The sequence below is a fragment of the Oncorhynchus kisutch genome, linkage group LG10, assembly GCF_002021735.2.
Source record: "Oncorhynchus kisutch isolate 150728-3 linkage group LG10, Okis_V2, whole genome shotgun sequence".
NCBI classification, from domain to species: Eukaryota; Metazoa; Chordata; class Actinopteri; order Salmoniformes; family Salmonidae; genus Oncorhynchus; species Oncorhynchus kisutch.
In genome coordinates this window covers 20394392-20409082 of record NC_034183.2, presented here as the reverse complement: position 1 = coordinate 20409082, position 14691 = coordinate 20394392, and the positions used below count along the sequence as shown (strand labels likewise).

General features: G+C 43.7%; 1 protein-coding gene across 5 annotated transcripts in view; it reads left to right on the top strand.

Annotated features, from left to right (window-relative positions):
• The window catches only part of LOC109898773 (semaphorin-6B), a 142879-nt gene that overhangs the window by 108278 nt on the left and 19910 nt on the right, over nt 1-14691 (top strand). For all 5 annotated transcript variants that reach the window (XM_031833290.1, XM_031833289.1, XM_031833292.1 and 2 more), the window contains 4 exons: nt 388-567; nt 4045-4185; nt 6112-6189; nt 11184-11242. In XM_031833290.1, coding sequence (XP_031689150.1) covers nt 388-567; nt 4045-4185; nt 6112-6189; nt 11184-11242 — 458 coding nt within the window. The remainder of the gene's footprint in view (nt 1-387; nt 568-4044; nt 4186-6111; nt 6190-11183; nt 11243-14691) is intronic.

Genomic DNA, 14691 nt, shown 5'->3' with positions numbered 1-14691 from the left:
TTGTCTCATGACAAGTCCATTCATCTGAATGATATTAATGAGTGCTCTTGGTAATTAGTTCTGTATATAAATGAGATGAATATTTTACTGTGTGAATCTCATTTAGTTGGTCTGGAGTGTCAGTGCAGTATGAGTAGACAGTGAGAGGTATGCAGGTAGACCCTATTCCAAATTGAGCCCTAGACACTACCCTAAGTAACTTCATGTACGATTTGATACGATCATTTAAGCTTAATTAAAATTGTAATAGCAGCTGCACTTTGCAGTTTGACAGACTAGGTGGAATTAACACCATATTGCTTACTCCGATCCTCTCAGGTCCACACTAGGGGTCAACATGGGACTGGATAGACTGTCTTTATCTCACCACTATATCTGCCTGTCCAGGTACCAGCTGAATAAGATGGTGATGGACACAGAGGCTGGCCCCTACCGGAACCGAACGGTGCTCTTCCTGGGCTCCAGCCGTGGGACCATCCTCAAGTTCCTGATCGTCCCCAACTGGGACAACACTGTGTCCGGCAGCAATGTCTTCCTGGAGGAGCTGGAGGGCTTCAACCCTGACAAGTAAGGATTAACAGGTTACAGACAGTCTCCAATAGGTTTTTTTTGCGCGGTATTGTGATCGTCTTCTTAATAATCTCTAAGTGTTTCACTGTAACATATATGTGGGACTGCAGGGGGGATAGGAAGCAGTCTAAGCAGATGGGGTATTAGTTGGTTATTATCTTCCACTGAGCCCAATTAGAAATGTCTCCTAACCAGAGCTACAGCGGCAGCGCTGCTTATTGTGCCCCCTGATCTAGTTGCAGGTAGCCTAGTGGTTAGAGTGTTGGGCCAGTAACCAAAAGTTTGCTGGATCAAATCTCTAAGCTGACAAGGTAAAAATATGTTATCCTGAACCAGACAGTTAACCCACTGTTCCCTGCTAGGCAGTAATTGTAAATAAGAATTTGTTCTTAACTGACTTGCCTAGTTAAATAATTAATGTAAAATCTATTCTCAGCTTCAACTGAGGGGGAGATGGGGCTCATTTTACTATAACGGAGCAACACAAACTTAGCCGGCAGGTGAAAGGAGGTTCCAAGCGTAACTTCGCTACCCTTCAAAACAATCCATTAATTTAGGTGTCAGGGCAATGTTCCATTCCACAAACAACTTACATGGGGCGCAGAGGAGTCAGATCACAGGAACAATTAGTTCCGGCTGCAGCAGTAGCGGCGGTGGTGCCGGTGTATGAGTGTGTTTGGAGGTGATTTGCTGTGCAGTGACGGTTGCGTGACTGTGAGCCTGGTATAGGGGTGTATGACAGGGCTGGCAGGGAGCCAGCTAATCAGGAGACAGGTAATGGAGAAATCAGATCAGCATTCTCACAGCCTGCCCTTCCTTAACCCCAGACCATCTCTCCTAATGGGTCCAGGGTAGATAGACGGGCCACCGCTACCATCACGGGGCAACGGGAACACAAGACATCACAGAGAGAGATCCACAAAGCCCAAATTGGTTTGTGATTGGCTGCCATAATGAACCAGGAAATGACGGGGTGGAAATGGAGAGACTAATGGTCCACACTTTCATTATTCTCGCTACCTGTCTCCATTTGATTATTTCTTACTTTTACTTGTTGCTTGTTCTCTCTCTCTCTCTCTCTCTCTCTCTCTCTCTCTCTCTTTCTCTCTCTCCGTCTCTCTCTCTCGTCCCGTCAGCCAGTCTGGTTTGTCACATAGTGGATGTTTGTTGTGAGGTATGAGTCACAGCTTGGCCGTACCGTACTGTAATTTCTGTAGAATCTCAAACCTGTAGTGTGTGATAGATTCCCCCTAATGACTCCTCAGCTCTCAGACATGTTAATTACCATAAGCCCATGCATGAGTCCACATATGTATATAGATCGATACAAATCCAGCCTACAAAGGAAGGTGTGTTGAAGATATGGGAGTGCTAAGTGGCAATTAGAGCTAATGCAGGGTGTAGCTGGTGGCTTGTTTGATGTCCATCCAACCCTAGACCTCACCCATCAGCCATCAGCACCTTGCATACTAAAGATGACACTGTGACAACCAGGCATTTCAATGCTTCCGAATGCACGTTACTGCTTTTACTGCTATTGTTGTGCTTTTATTTATATACCGGTTTGAGTTATACTGGTTTGACTTATACTGGTTTGACTTATACTGGTTTGAGTTATACCGGTTTGAGTTATACTGGTTTGACTTATACTGGTTTGAGTTATACTGGTTTGAGTTATACCGGTTTGAGTTATACCGGTTTGAGTTATACTGGTTTGAGTTATACTGGTTTGAGTTATACTGGTTTGAGTTATACTGGTTTGAGTTATACCGGTTTGAGTTATACTGGTTTGAGTTATACTGGTTTGAGTTATACTGGTTTGACTTATACTGGTTTGAGTTATACCGGTTTGAGTTATACTGGTTTGACTTATACTGGTTTGAGTTATACTGGTTTGAGTTATACCGGTTTGAGTTATACCGGTTTGAGTTATACTGGTTTGAGTTATACTGGTTTGAGTTATACTGGTTTGAGTTATACTGGTTTGAGTTATACCGGTTTGAGTTATACTGGTTTGAGTTATACTGGTTTGAGTTATACTGGTTTGAGTTATACCGGTTTGAGTTATACTGGTTTGAGTTATACTGGTTTGAGTTATACTGGTTTGAGTTATACTGGTTTGAGTTATACCGGTTTGAGTTATACTGGTTTGACTTATACTGGTTTGAGTTATACTGGTTTGAGTTATACTGGTTTGACTTATACTGGTTTGAGTTATACCGGTTTGAGTTATACTGGTTTGACTTATACTGGTTTGAGTTATACTGGTTTGAGTTATACCGGTTTGAGTTATACCGGTTTGAGTTATACTGGTTTGACTTATACTGGTTTGACTTATACTGGTTTGAGTTATACTGGTTTGAGTTATACTGGTTTGAGTTATACCGGTTTGAGTTATACCGGTTTGAGTTATACTGGTTTGAGTTATACTGGTTTGAGTTATACTGGTTTGAGTTATACTGGTTTGAGTTATACCGGTTTGAGTTATACTGGTTTGAGTTATACTGGTTCGAGTTATACTGGTTCGAGTTATACTGGTTTGAGTTATACCGGTTTGAGTTATACTGGTTTGAGTTATACTGGTTTGAGTTATACTGGTTTGAGTTATACTGGCTTGAGTTATACTGGTTTGAGTTATACTGGTTTGAGTTATACTGGTTTGAGTTATACTGGTTTGAGTTATACCGGTTTGAGTTATACCGGTTTGACTTATACTGGTTTGAGTTATACTGGTTTGAGTTATACCGGTTTGAGTTATACTGGTTTGAGTTATACCGGTTTGAGTTATACTGGTTTGAGTTATACTGGTTTGAGTTATACCGGTTTGAGTTATACTGGTTTGAGTTATACTGGTTTGACTTATACTGGTTTGACTTATACTGGTTTGAGTTATACTGGTTTGAGTTATACTGGTTTGAGTTATACCGGTTTGAGTTATACCGGTTTGAGTTATACCGGTTTGACTTATACCGGTTTGAGTTATACTGGTTTGAGTTATACCGGTTTGACTTATACTGGTTTGAGTTATACTGGTTTGAGTTATACTGGTTTGAGTTATACCGGTTTGAGTTATACTGGTTTGAGTTATACTGGTTTGAGTTATACTGGTTTGAGTTATACTGGTTTGAGTTATACTGGTTTGAGTTATACTGGTTTGAGTTATACTGGTTTGAGTTAAACTGTTTTGAGTTATACTGGTTTGAGTTATACTGGTTTGAGTTATACTGGTTTTAGTTTAACTGTTTTGAGTTATACTGGTTTGAGTTATACTGGTTTGAGTTATACTGGTTTTAGTTGAACTGGTTTGAGTTATACTTCATGAAGCATTAGGTATGAAGAACTGAGCAGTGAGTGTTGTCTTGGTGTCACGTGTATTGAGATCAATATGAAATAGAGTAGGGTTCTGTGCAGTCAGTGTGTGATATGATGTTTGATATTGAGGTGCATTAATACGTTAACTCTGTGTGTGTCCAGGTGTGGGGAGGACACTCCGCAGGCGAGGCATCTGTTGTCCCTGACTCTGGACCGGGTGAGCCGCTCTCTGCTGCTGGCCTTCCCCTCTTGTGTGGTCAGGGTCCCTGTGGCACGATGCCAGCTCTACTCACGCTGCATGAAGTAAGTCACACACCTCACACACACCCTACAAACACATCACTGTCCTCTGTAGCTCACACACACTTTTCAGCCACATACAGTAGATCTGTCACTTACCCTAAGCCCCGCCCAGTACCGACCATTAAAATCACACCTTTAGTCAGGCCCTAAACGTTTAAAAAAGCTACCCTCAGTGCACCTAAATACTTTACCACATCCCCAAGTGCTCTTCAGCAGATCTGTAAATACAAAATACCACAACACAAGTCTTACTTTCTTGCCTTTGGGCCTTGCTGATCCATCACTAAGTCGTGTTGCCTTGATGCCAGCAGTCTCCAGACCTAGTGAGGTGTGACATGCAGTAAACCATATTTAACATGTTTAATGTGTTCACTGAACCTGGGGACTCATACATGTCTGTAATGTGTTCACTGAACCTGGGGACTCATGTCTGTAATGTGTTCACTGAACCTGGGGACTCATACACGTCTGTAATGTGTTCACTGAACCTGGGGACTCATGTCTGTAATGTGTTCACTGAACCTGGGGACTCATACATGTCTGTAATGTGTTCACTGAATCTGGGGACTCATGTCTGTAATGTGTTCACTGAACCTGGGGACTCATACATGTCTGTAATGTGTTCACTGAACCTGGGGACTCATGTCTGTAATGTGTTCACTGAACCTGGGGACTCATACATGTCTGTAATGTGTTGACTGAACCTGGGGACTCATGTCTGTAATGTGTTCACTGAACCTGGGGACTCATACACGTCTGTAATGTGTTCACTGAACCTGGGGACTCATGTCTGTAATGTGTTCACTGAACCTGGGGACTCATACATGTCTGTAATGTGTTCACTGAATCTGGGGACTCATGTCTGTAATGTGTTCACTGAACCTGGGGACTCATACATGTCTGTAATGTGTTCACTGAACCTGGGGACTCATACATGTCTGTAATGTGTTCACTGAACCTGGGGACTCATACATGTCTGTAATGTGTTGACTGAACCTGGGGACTCATGTCTGTAATGTGTTCACTGAACCTGGGGACTCATACATGTCTGTAATGTGTTCACTGAACCTGGGGACTCATACATGTCTGTAATGTGTTCACTGAACCTGGGGACTCATACATGTCTGTAATGTGTTCACTGAACCCGGGGACTCATACATGTCTGTAATGTGTTCACTGAACCTGGACACTCATGTCTGTAATGTGTTCACTGAACCTGGAGACTCATACATCTCATACATGTCTGTAATGTGTTCACTGAACCTGGGGACTCATGTCTGTAATGTGTTCAGTGAACCTGGGGACTCATACACGTCTGTAATGTGTTCACTGAACCTGGGGACTCATGTCTGTAATGTGTTCACTGAACCTGGGGACTCATACATGTCTGTAATGTGTTCACTGAACCTGGGGACTCATGTCTGTAATGTGTTCACTGAACCTGGGGACTCATACATGTCTGTAATGTGTTCACTGAACCTGGGGACTCATGTCTGTAATGTGTTCACTGAACCTGGGGACTCATACATGTCTGTAATGTGTTCACTGAACCTGGGGACTCATGTCTGTAATGTGTTCACTGAACCTGGGGACTCATGTCTGTAATGTGTTCACTGAACCTGGAGACTCATACATGTCTGTAATGTGTTCACTGAACCCGGGGACTCATACATGTCTGTAATGTGTTCACTGAACCTGGACACTCATGTCTGTAATGTGTTCACTGAACCTGGAGACTCATACATCTCATACATGTCTGTAATGTGTTCACTGAACCTGGGGACTCATACATGTCTGTAATGTGTTCACTGAACCCGGGGACTCATACATGTGTGTAATCCCGTGCACATTTGGAATGGATCCATGGTGTCTGTGTGCCCTGGGTGGTGCATCACTAAAGACCGTGTTTACTCTGTTTATCTCCAGGAACTGCATCGCCTCCAGGGACCCCTACTGTGGCTGGACCAGGGGAAGCACCTGCTCTTTCCTCAGGCCTGGGACTAGGTGAGGTGCTGGGGGTGACAAGGGCACTGCTCTGGCCTCTGTCTGTCTCTCTGTCTGTTCTCTGTCTGCTATGGACCTGCCCCGGGTCTCGCTTGGACCTTTGTACTCTGTTTTGTTTATTTCAGGACTCTGTCTGGTGTCTGTCTGGTCTCTGGCTGGTCTCTGTCTGATCTCCAATTGGTCTCTGTCTGGTCTCTGTCTGGTGTCTGTCTGGTCTCTGTCTGGTGTCTGTCTGGTCTCTGTCTGGTCTCTGTCTGGTGTCTGTCTGGTCTCTGTCTGGTCTCTATTTGGACTCTGTCCTGTCTCTGTCTGGTCTTTGTTTGGTCTCTGTCTGATCTCTGGCTGGTTTCTGGCTGGTCTCTGTTTGATCTCTGTCTGGTCTCTGTTTGATCTCTGTCTGGTCTTTGTTTGGTCTCTGTCTGATCTCTGTCTGGTCTCTGTCTGATCTTTGTTTGGTCTCTGTCTGGTGTCTGTTTGGTTTCTGTCTGGTCTCTGTCTGTTCTCTGTCTGGTCTCTGTCTGGTCTCTATTTGGTCTCTGTTTGGTCTCTGTCTGGTCTCTGTTGGGGCTTCTGTCTGGTCTCTGTCTGGTCTCTCTCTGGTCTCTGTTTGGTCTGTGTTTGGCCTCTGTCTGGTCTCTGTTTGGTCTCTGTCTGGTCTCTGTCTGGTCTCTGTTTGGACTCTGTCTGGTCTCTGTCTGGTCTCTGTTTGGTCTCTGTCTGGTCTCTGTCTGGTCTCTGTTTGCTGTCTGTCTGGTCTCTGTCTGGTCTCTGTTTGGTCTCTGTTTGGTCTCTGTCTGGTCTCTGTTTGCTGTCTGTCTGGTCTCTGTCTTGTGTCTGTCTGGTCTATACCTGCTCTCTGTCTGGTCTCTGTCTGGTCTCTGTTTGGTGTCTGTCTGCTCTCTGTCTGGTCTGTAACTGCCCTCTGTCTGGGCTCTGTTTGGTGTCTGTTTGGTGTCTGTCTGCTCTCTGTCTGGTCTGTACCTGCTCTCAGTTTCATCTGTACCTGCTGGACCACCTGGGTTCCTGTAACACTCATTATTGGTACTTAATGAGTTAGGCTTAGGTTCTGACATAGCCTACAGTTTATAAGCCTGCAGCACAAACTGTCACTGCACAAACATGCCCTCATTTAGTTTGACTATCCTGTCAGAGCGAGCTGTGTTCATTCATTCATTCATCTATGATGTCTGCTATTGCCGTTGTGTGTTCACAACAATGCTGCATTTTCAATACAGCTTAATATCCAGAGCTGGGTGTACGTCTTTGTCAGGGTTGTGTTGGTCGCTCCATCCCCGCTCCTTCCCCTCTTCCCCACCGCTCCCCCACCGCTCCCTTCCAATCCCTCACACTCCCCCACCGCTCCCTCCCAATCCCTCCCACTCCCCCACCGCTCCCTTCCAATCCTTCCCGCTCCCCCACCGCTACATCCCACTCCCCCTGCCCCCCGCTCCTCCCCGTTCCCCCACCTTTCCCTACCCGCTCCCCCCCGCTCCCCCACCTCTCCCCCACCTCTCCCTACCGCTCCCCCCATTCCCCACCTCTCCCCCACCTCTCCCTCCCCGTTCCCCCACCTCTCCCTCCCCGCTCCCCCCCGTTCCCCCACCTCTCCCCCACCTCTCCCTCCCCGCTCCCCCACCTCTCCCCCATCTCTCCCTCCCCGCTCCCCCCGCTCCCCCACCACTCCCCCATCCCTCCCCCACCACTCCCCATCCCTCCCCCACCACCCACTCCCCCACCACTCCCCACCACTTCCTCTCACGTCCACCCAGCCCAGTGAAATAAAATCTCTCTTTAGAGAGGCTGCTTATTGATTTATGTGTGCGAACAGGTACAGTGCCAGCAGTATCAGACAACAGAGCCTTAAAGAGCACCTTACGGCCTCGCCGTTATACAGTTAAGGCTCCTGTGTTGTTTCTGATTTGATTTAGGAAGGGCGGTCAACTTGCCCATCGATCCTGTATCGAGTGATGCGCCAGCTCTAGTTTGAGGATGAATTCCATTTGGAAAAGTCAAAACAATGCTGGGCAATGAAGAAACTCTCAGTAGTTTGCAATATAAGACTGTAATATGGACTATAACATGGACTGTAACATGGACTATAACATGGACTGTAACATGAACTATAATATAATATAATACTGTAACATGGACTGTAACATGGACTATAACATGGACTGTAACATGAACTATAATATAATATAATACTATAACATGGACTGTAACATGGACTATAACATGGACTGTAACATGAACTATAATATAATACTATAACATGGACTATAACATGGACTGTAACATGAACTATAATATAATACTATAACATGGACTATAACATGGACTGCAACATGGACTGTAACATTGACAGTAACATGGACTATAATATAATATAATACTATAACATGGACTGTAACATGGACTATAACATGGACTGTAACATGAACTATAATATAATATAATACTATAACATGGACTGTAACATGGACTATAACATGGACTGTAACATGAACTATAATATAATATAATACTATAACATGGACTGTAACATGGACTATAACATGGACTGTAACATGAACTATAATATAATATAATACTATAACATGGACTGTAACATGGACTATAACATGGACTGTAACATGAACTATAATATAATATAATACTATAACATGGACTGCAACATGGACTATATTATAATATAATATAAGACTGTAATATGGACTATAACATGGACTGTAACATTAACTATAATATAATATAATAATATAACATGGACTATAACATGGACTATAATATAATATAAGACTGTAATATGGACTATAACATGGACTATACTATAATATAATATAAGACTGTAATATGGACTATAACATGGACTGTAACATGGACTATAATATAATATAAGACTGTAATATGGACTATAACATGGACTATAATATAATATAATACTATAACATGGACTGTAACATGGACTGTAATATGGACTGTAACATGGACTGCAACATGGACTATACTATAATATAATATAATACTGTAACATGGACAGTAACATGGACTATATTATAATATAATATAAGACTGTAATATGGACTATAACATGGACTGTAACATGAACTATAATATAATATAATAATATAACATAGACTGTAACATGGACTATAACATGGACTGTAACATGAACTATAATATAATATAATACTATAACATGGACTGTAACATGAACTATAATATAATATAAGGCTGTAACATGGACAGTAACATGGACTATACTATAATATAATATAAGACTGTAACATGGACTATAATATAATATAATAATATAACATGGACAGTAACATGGACTATACTATAATATAATATAAGACTGTAACATGGACTATAACATGGACTGTAACATGAACTATAATATAATACTGTAACATGGACAGTAACATGGACTATACTATAATATAATATAAGACTGTAACATGGACTATAACATGGACTGTAACATGAACTATAATATAATATAATACTGTAACATGGACAGTAACATGGACTATACTATTATATAATATAATACTGTAACATGGACAGTAACATGGACTATACTATAATATAATATAAGACTGTAACATGGACTATAACATGGACTGCAACATGGACTATAATATAATATAAGGCTGTAACATGGACTATAACATGGACTATACTATAATATAATATAAGACTGTAACATGGACTATAACATGGACTGCAACATGGACTATAATATAATATAATACTGTAACATGGACAGTAACATGGACTATACTATAATATAATAGAAGACTGTAACATGGACTATAATATAATATAAGACTGTAACATGGACTATAATATAATATAAGACTGTAACATGGACTATAATATAATATAAGACTGTAACATGGACAGTAACATGGACTATACTATAATATAATATAAGACTGTAACATGGACTATAACATGGACTGCAACATGGACTATAATATAATATAAGGCTGTAACGTGGACGATATTGAAAGGAAGATAATTAAGTTCCTTACTGATTAGTTTGGGTTGATATTGTTTTATTACTTTAGGTGTTTTGTGCATCTTCATCAGACTACATTCATATTGCTCAGTTATAACTTTACCGGTAATCTTGCCTCCGGTAGACAATACGTCCTTAAACTAATTAGCCATCCTACCTATCTACTCTAAAGATTACAGCCTGCAGCCTGCATTTAGCCAACACAATATACCCTATCAGGGTGAGCAATATATTCACAATTACTGTAGCCTCCAACCACTTCAGTGTAAACTCCCTTTTCAGAGTCATTCTCAGGCAGTAAAACACTCAGTTGGCCTGCTTGTTGTCTGGTCCTTTTGAACTAATTGCAGATCGTACAGCAGACACATCCCAGTGAGCTGTCTGTGACTGTTGATGTGCAGCCTGCCCTCTTGCCCTGGGCACTTTCCATGTTTAAATTACATAATTGGACGGGGGCCATTTTGAAGTCAAACTGCAGCCATTTCTCCTCGTTAGAGGGCCTTTATGGTATACATTCACTAGATTAGAATAAGTAGCTGATGTTTCTCTGGATATGGGCCATGACTAAGAGTGGCCTGCTCTCTCCAGGGGACTATAATGCACCTGGTCTGGTCTCACTGTCGCTGGAACTCACTGGTTTCATTTCCTTTTTATTTTGTCGCTTCATCATATAATGTCAGAGCTCCCTTTAGTTCTCATAAGGTCTCATATTACCAAAGTAGAAATTGTAAATTGTTTTTAAAGTACGAGGGGAAAGAGCATATCCAGACGTGCTTTCAGAGGTGGGGGTATACTGTACAGTATGAGTACTATCAACTTCACACTAAAAACTCTTCCTGTCCTTTCTGGTACATTTCATAGTGTTTTGTTTACCAGAGAAAAGCAGAAAGTTCTGTCAGACCAAAGCAGTTACACAATGTATTGTTTGTGTCCGTTGATAAATGACTGCGTCTTTCCGCTCTTCCAGACTGCCGTTCGAGCAAGACGTAGAACGCGGCAACGTGTCCCACTTGGGCGACTGTGACGGTAAGATATGTTTTTCTTTCTCTTTATTGCCATCCTCTCAACCTGTGTTGAGAAGTATTAGTGTTGATTCTGTGTTCCGTACGTAATTGCGTTCTCTAGGGTAGAACATCATACACTACTGCTGCCTAGCTCCATATCATCATTCCCATGTTGAAATCCCCATGTCTGTTCAGAATCTTTCCTTTTTTTTCTCTTCCCCAGCTTTGCTTATTTTTTCCCACTTCTGGCTAATTATTATGCATCTCTGAGAATCCTCGCCTTGATGTTTTCCGAGTTGTGTTCTGTTGTGAAAATGAAGGTGGCACAGCAAAGCGATTGTTCGGAGAGAAATCTCCTCGACTCCCGTGGCTCTTCTGATCCCATCGCTAATTCTGATGAGACATGTGTGTCATTACTGTTCCACCTCTTCAAGTTCTCAGAGTTCATCTGCCATTGCACCTCGAGAGCCACTCAGATAAATAGTACATCACGGTCACACACGTGCCTCTAACCCTGCATCAGAGGGGCTGTTTGAAGCTGCTCTCCCGCCCCTGGACCCCTCTGGGTCCTGCTCCTTTTCTGTCTACGGGTGCTGGGCCGGTGGCTTGTCACTCTTCCTCTACGCTTGCGGTTCTGATACTGACATGACAAACGTGTGGTGGCCCTGACTTCTGCTGACAGAGGTGCTGTTGGTTGTCTCAAGATGAATGGTGCACCGTAGCCCTGCATACGCTTGCCAAAAGGGTGCGCCAGAATCAGTCTATCAGCTGCCAGAATCATTAGGCACTGTGTCTTAGATAGTGATGAACTTGTGCTTCAATTTCCTCCTCCTATTGATGCTAAATCCGTTTTTACAGCACATAGTTCCCCCAGTGTACATCGCTCACATGGTCTACACAGATCTTTGTATCTTTGTATCTATCAATAGACAAGACAGTCTGTGGAAGACAAAAAGCTGTAGAAAAGAGACCAGTTATGACATTTCATCATTCATAGTGTTACTGTTTGTAACCCGTGAAGTATCGTCTTCATTCTCACATCACAACACACACACACACACACACACACACACACACACACACACACACACACACACACACACACACACACACACACACACACACACACACACACACACAGAGAGAAGGCAGGTGTGAGTCTCCAAAGCTCTGAGGTAGATTAGACAGAAGCATATCAGTCCATATCTCTCTACCTGACATCTGTCTGAGTCTAGCAGGCAGATAGAAAAGAGCCTGCCGTGCTCCATCCATCTATCTATGGGTTAATGCAGCATTCATCACCATCTCCCTCCTTCTCTCTCTCCCTGAGTGAGGGAGCGTACCCGGGCTCTGCCGCTCCTCAGTGGTGCCCTCACTGCATACACAGCGCCGGGCTAGGGCCCACCGAGCTGAAGCCACAGCCAAACTCCAGCCAGACCCCCCCCCTTTTCGGCGCCCCACAGAGGAAGATGGATGGACAGCCCTGCTAACAGCCCATCTTACTGCCTGTCCTTCTCCTTAGCCAGAGAAAAGTACCCCTGGAATGAGAGGGGGGGGAATCGATTTTCATCTCCTCTTTGGCTCGATCTGAGTCTAATAAATATCAGGAGTGAATCTATAAAGCAGTCTGCAGCCGTGATGGCTGAGGGGCTGAAGGAGGGGTTGAGGGAGGAGACATGGCTGAGCCTGGGGTCCTGGACAGGGGCGTGACAAATGGAGTGAGAAGGCCACCTCCGTGTCTGGAATCACTGTGTTGGCACTGCTCCCGTTAGCGATAGCGTGACGAGGCAGTTACTCTGTCAGTTGGCACAAGGAGGCTGCCTACTCCTGCTCTCACACCTCGCTTTTGCTCTCCCTCTCCATCCATCCTTCTACAGTATCAAAGTTAGAGCATGCTTCAGTGCAGGAACAGTATATCCCATGGTGGTCTACCTCAGCCCAGGTTAGGAAAGAGGCAGTCACTGTCTCTCTTCTTCTACTCAACAACACAGAGATCAGTTCAGGACAGGAGTTTGCGATTTCCCCCCTGAAATGTCAGACGTTTGGATGCCTGACTTCTCTAAATCAGTCCTGATCAAAGCAGATGGAGACATCACAGCTTTTAATTGAGCTGACCTGTGGTGAAGGGCTGCTTAGTCAAATGAGTCCAATCAGAGCTGTGTGTGTGTGTGTGTGTGTGCGCGCGCGCGTGCGGGAGAGCCTGTGTGAGTTTGTGTTTGCATGCGCATGGCTCTGCATGCTGAGGGTCTGGGCCTATCCTACCTCGTGTCAGCCCACAGCCTACAGCTCAATCACTCTATCCCCAGAGCAGCCCAAGCCTGATGCTGGACTTAGACTTTTAATCATGTTTGAGTTGAACCCAGTCAGCTCTGAAAACTCCTCTAAACTTGTCAGGTAATAATCACCAGCAGTGTAAACACAATAATGAGCGGGGTTTGAGTCCGGGCGTCAACTGATTGTCTAACGTGTCAGCTCCACTTATGGGCAGTTATTGCACCACGCGACTGCAGAGTGCAGGTTTTCCAGGTCATGACCTAACTTGCAGGAGTATCAGTTACAACAGGGTAAGCTCAGCTAAGTGTCAGGCTAGACATCAACCGTATACTATTTCATTTGTTGAAAGGGACCTTTAACTCTCACAAAATGTAAAACTATGTACATAGGAAAAGGCTAGAACCCTATAGTGGTGTTTCTTCACCCAAAAGCTCCAGACAGCTTGGTACCAGTGATACGGTTCCAATGCACCCACTGGCTTCACTAGCAAACGCTGTGGGAATCAACAGGAATTTCTGTTCGCACAAAAAGCTCATCAGCTAATGTCAACTGTATTAAACCAGGTGTCAAATGGGAGAGGATGCTGTCACTGCAGGAGAGAGTCGCTGGCACTATCACTTGTTCCAAGTCAACTGTATTAAACCAGGCGTCAAATGGGAGAGGATGCTGTCACTGCAGGAGAGAGTCGCTGGCACTATCACTTGTTCCAAGTCAACTGTATTAAACCAGGCGTCAAATGGGAGAGGATGCTGTCACTGCAGGAGAGAGTCGCTGGCACTATCACTTGTTCCAAGTCAACTGTATTAAACCAGGCGTCAAATGGGAGAGGATGCTGTCACTGCAGGAGAGAGTCGTTGGCACTATCACTTGTTTCAAGTCAACGCATTTCAAATCTACCTTTTCCCAGAAAGACGTCTCAAGACGTCTCAAGACAAAACGCGATAGTCAACTCTTACGCTCCTTCGCTGCTCGCTCACCATTCACTCCTTCCACGCCGCCTTGAAAGCACTCAGGCATAATGACAGACCCTCACCAGCGAGCGAAGCCATTACAGATGGAAGCAATTATGGTGCTGTGAAAATATTTCTCAATGTAAGGCGGTGTTTTGCCCTGGAGAACAGCGGGTTGCAATCACAAATTAATTGAGGTCCACAGCACAGCATTGAAGCGAGAGCAGGAAAGATCTGACGCGGTTGC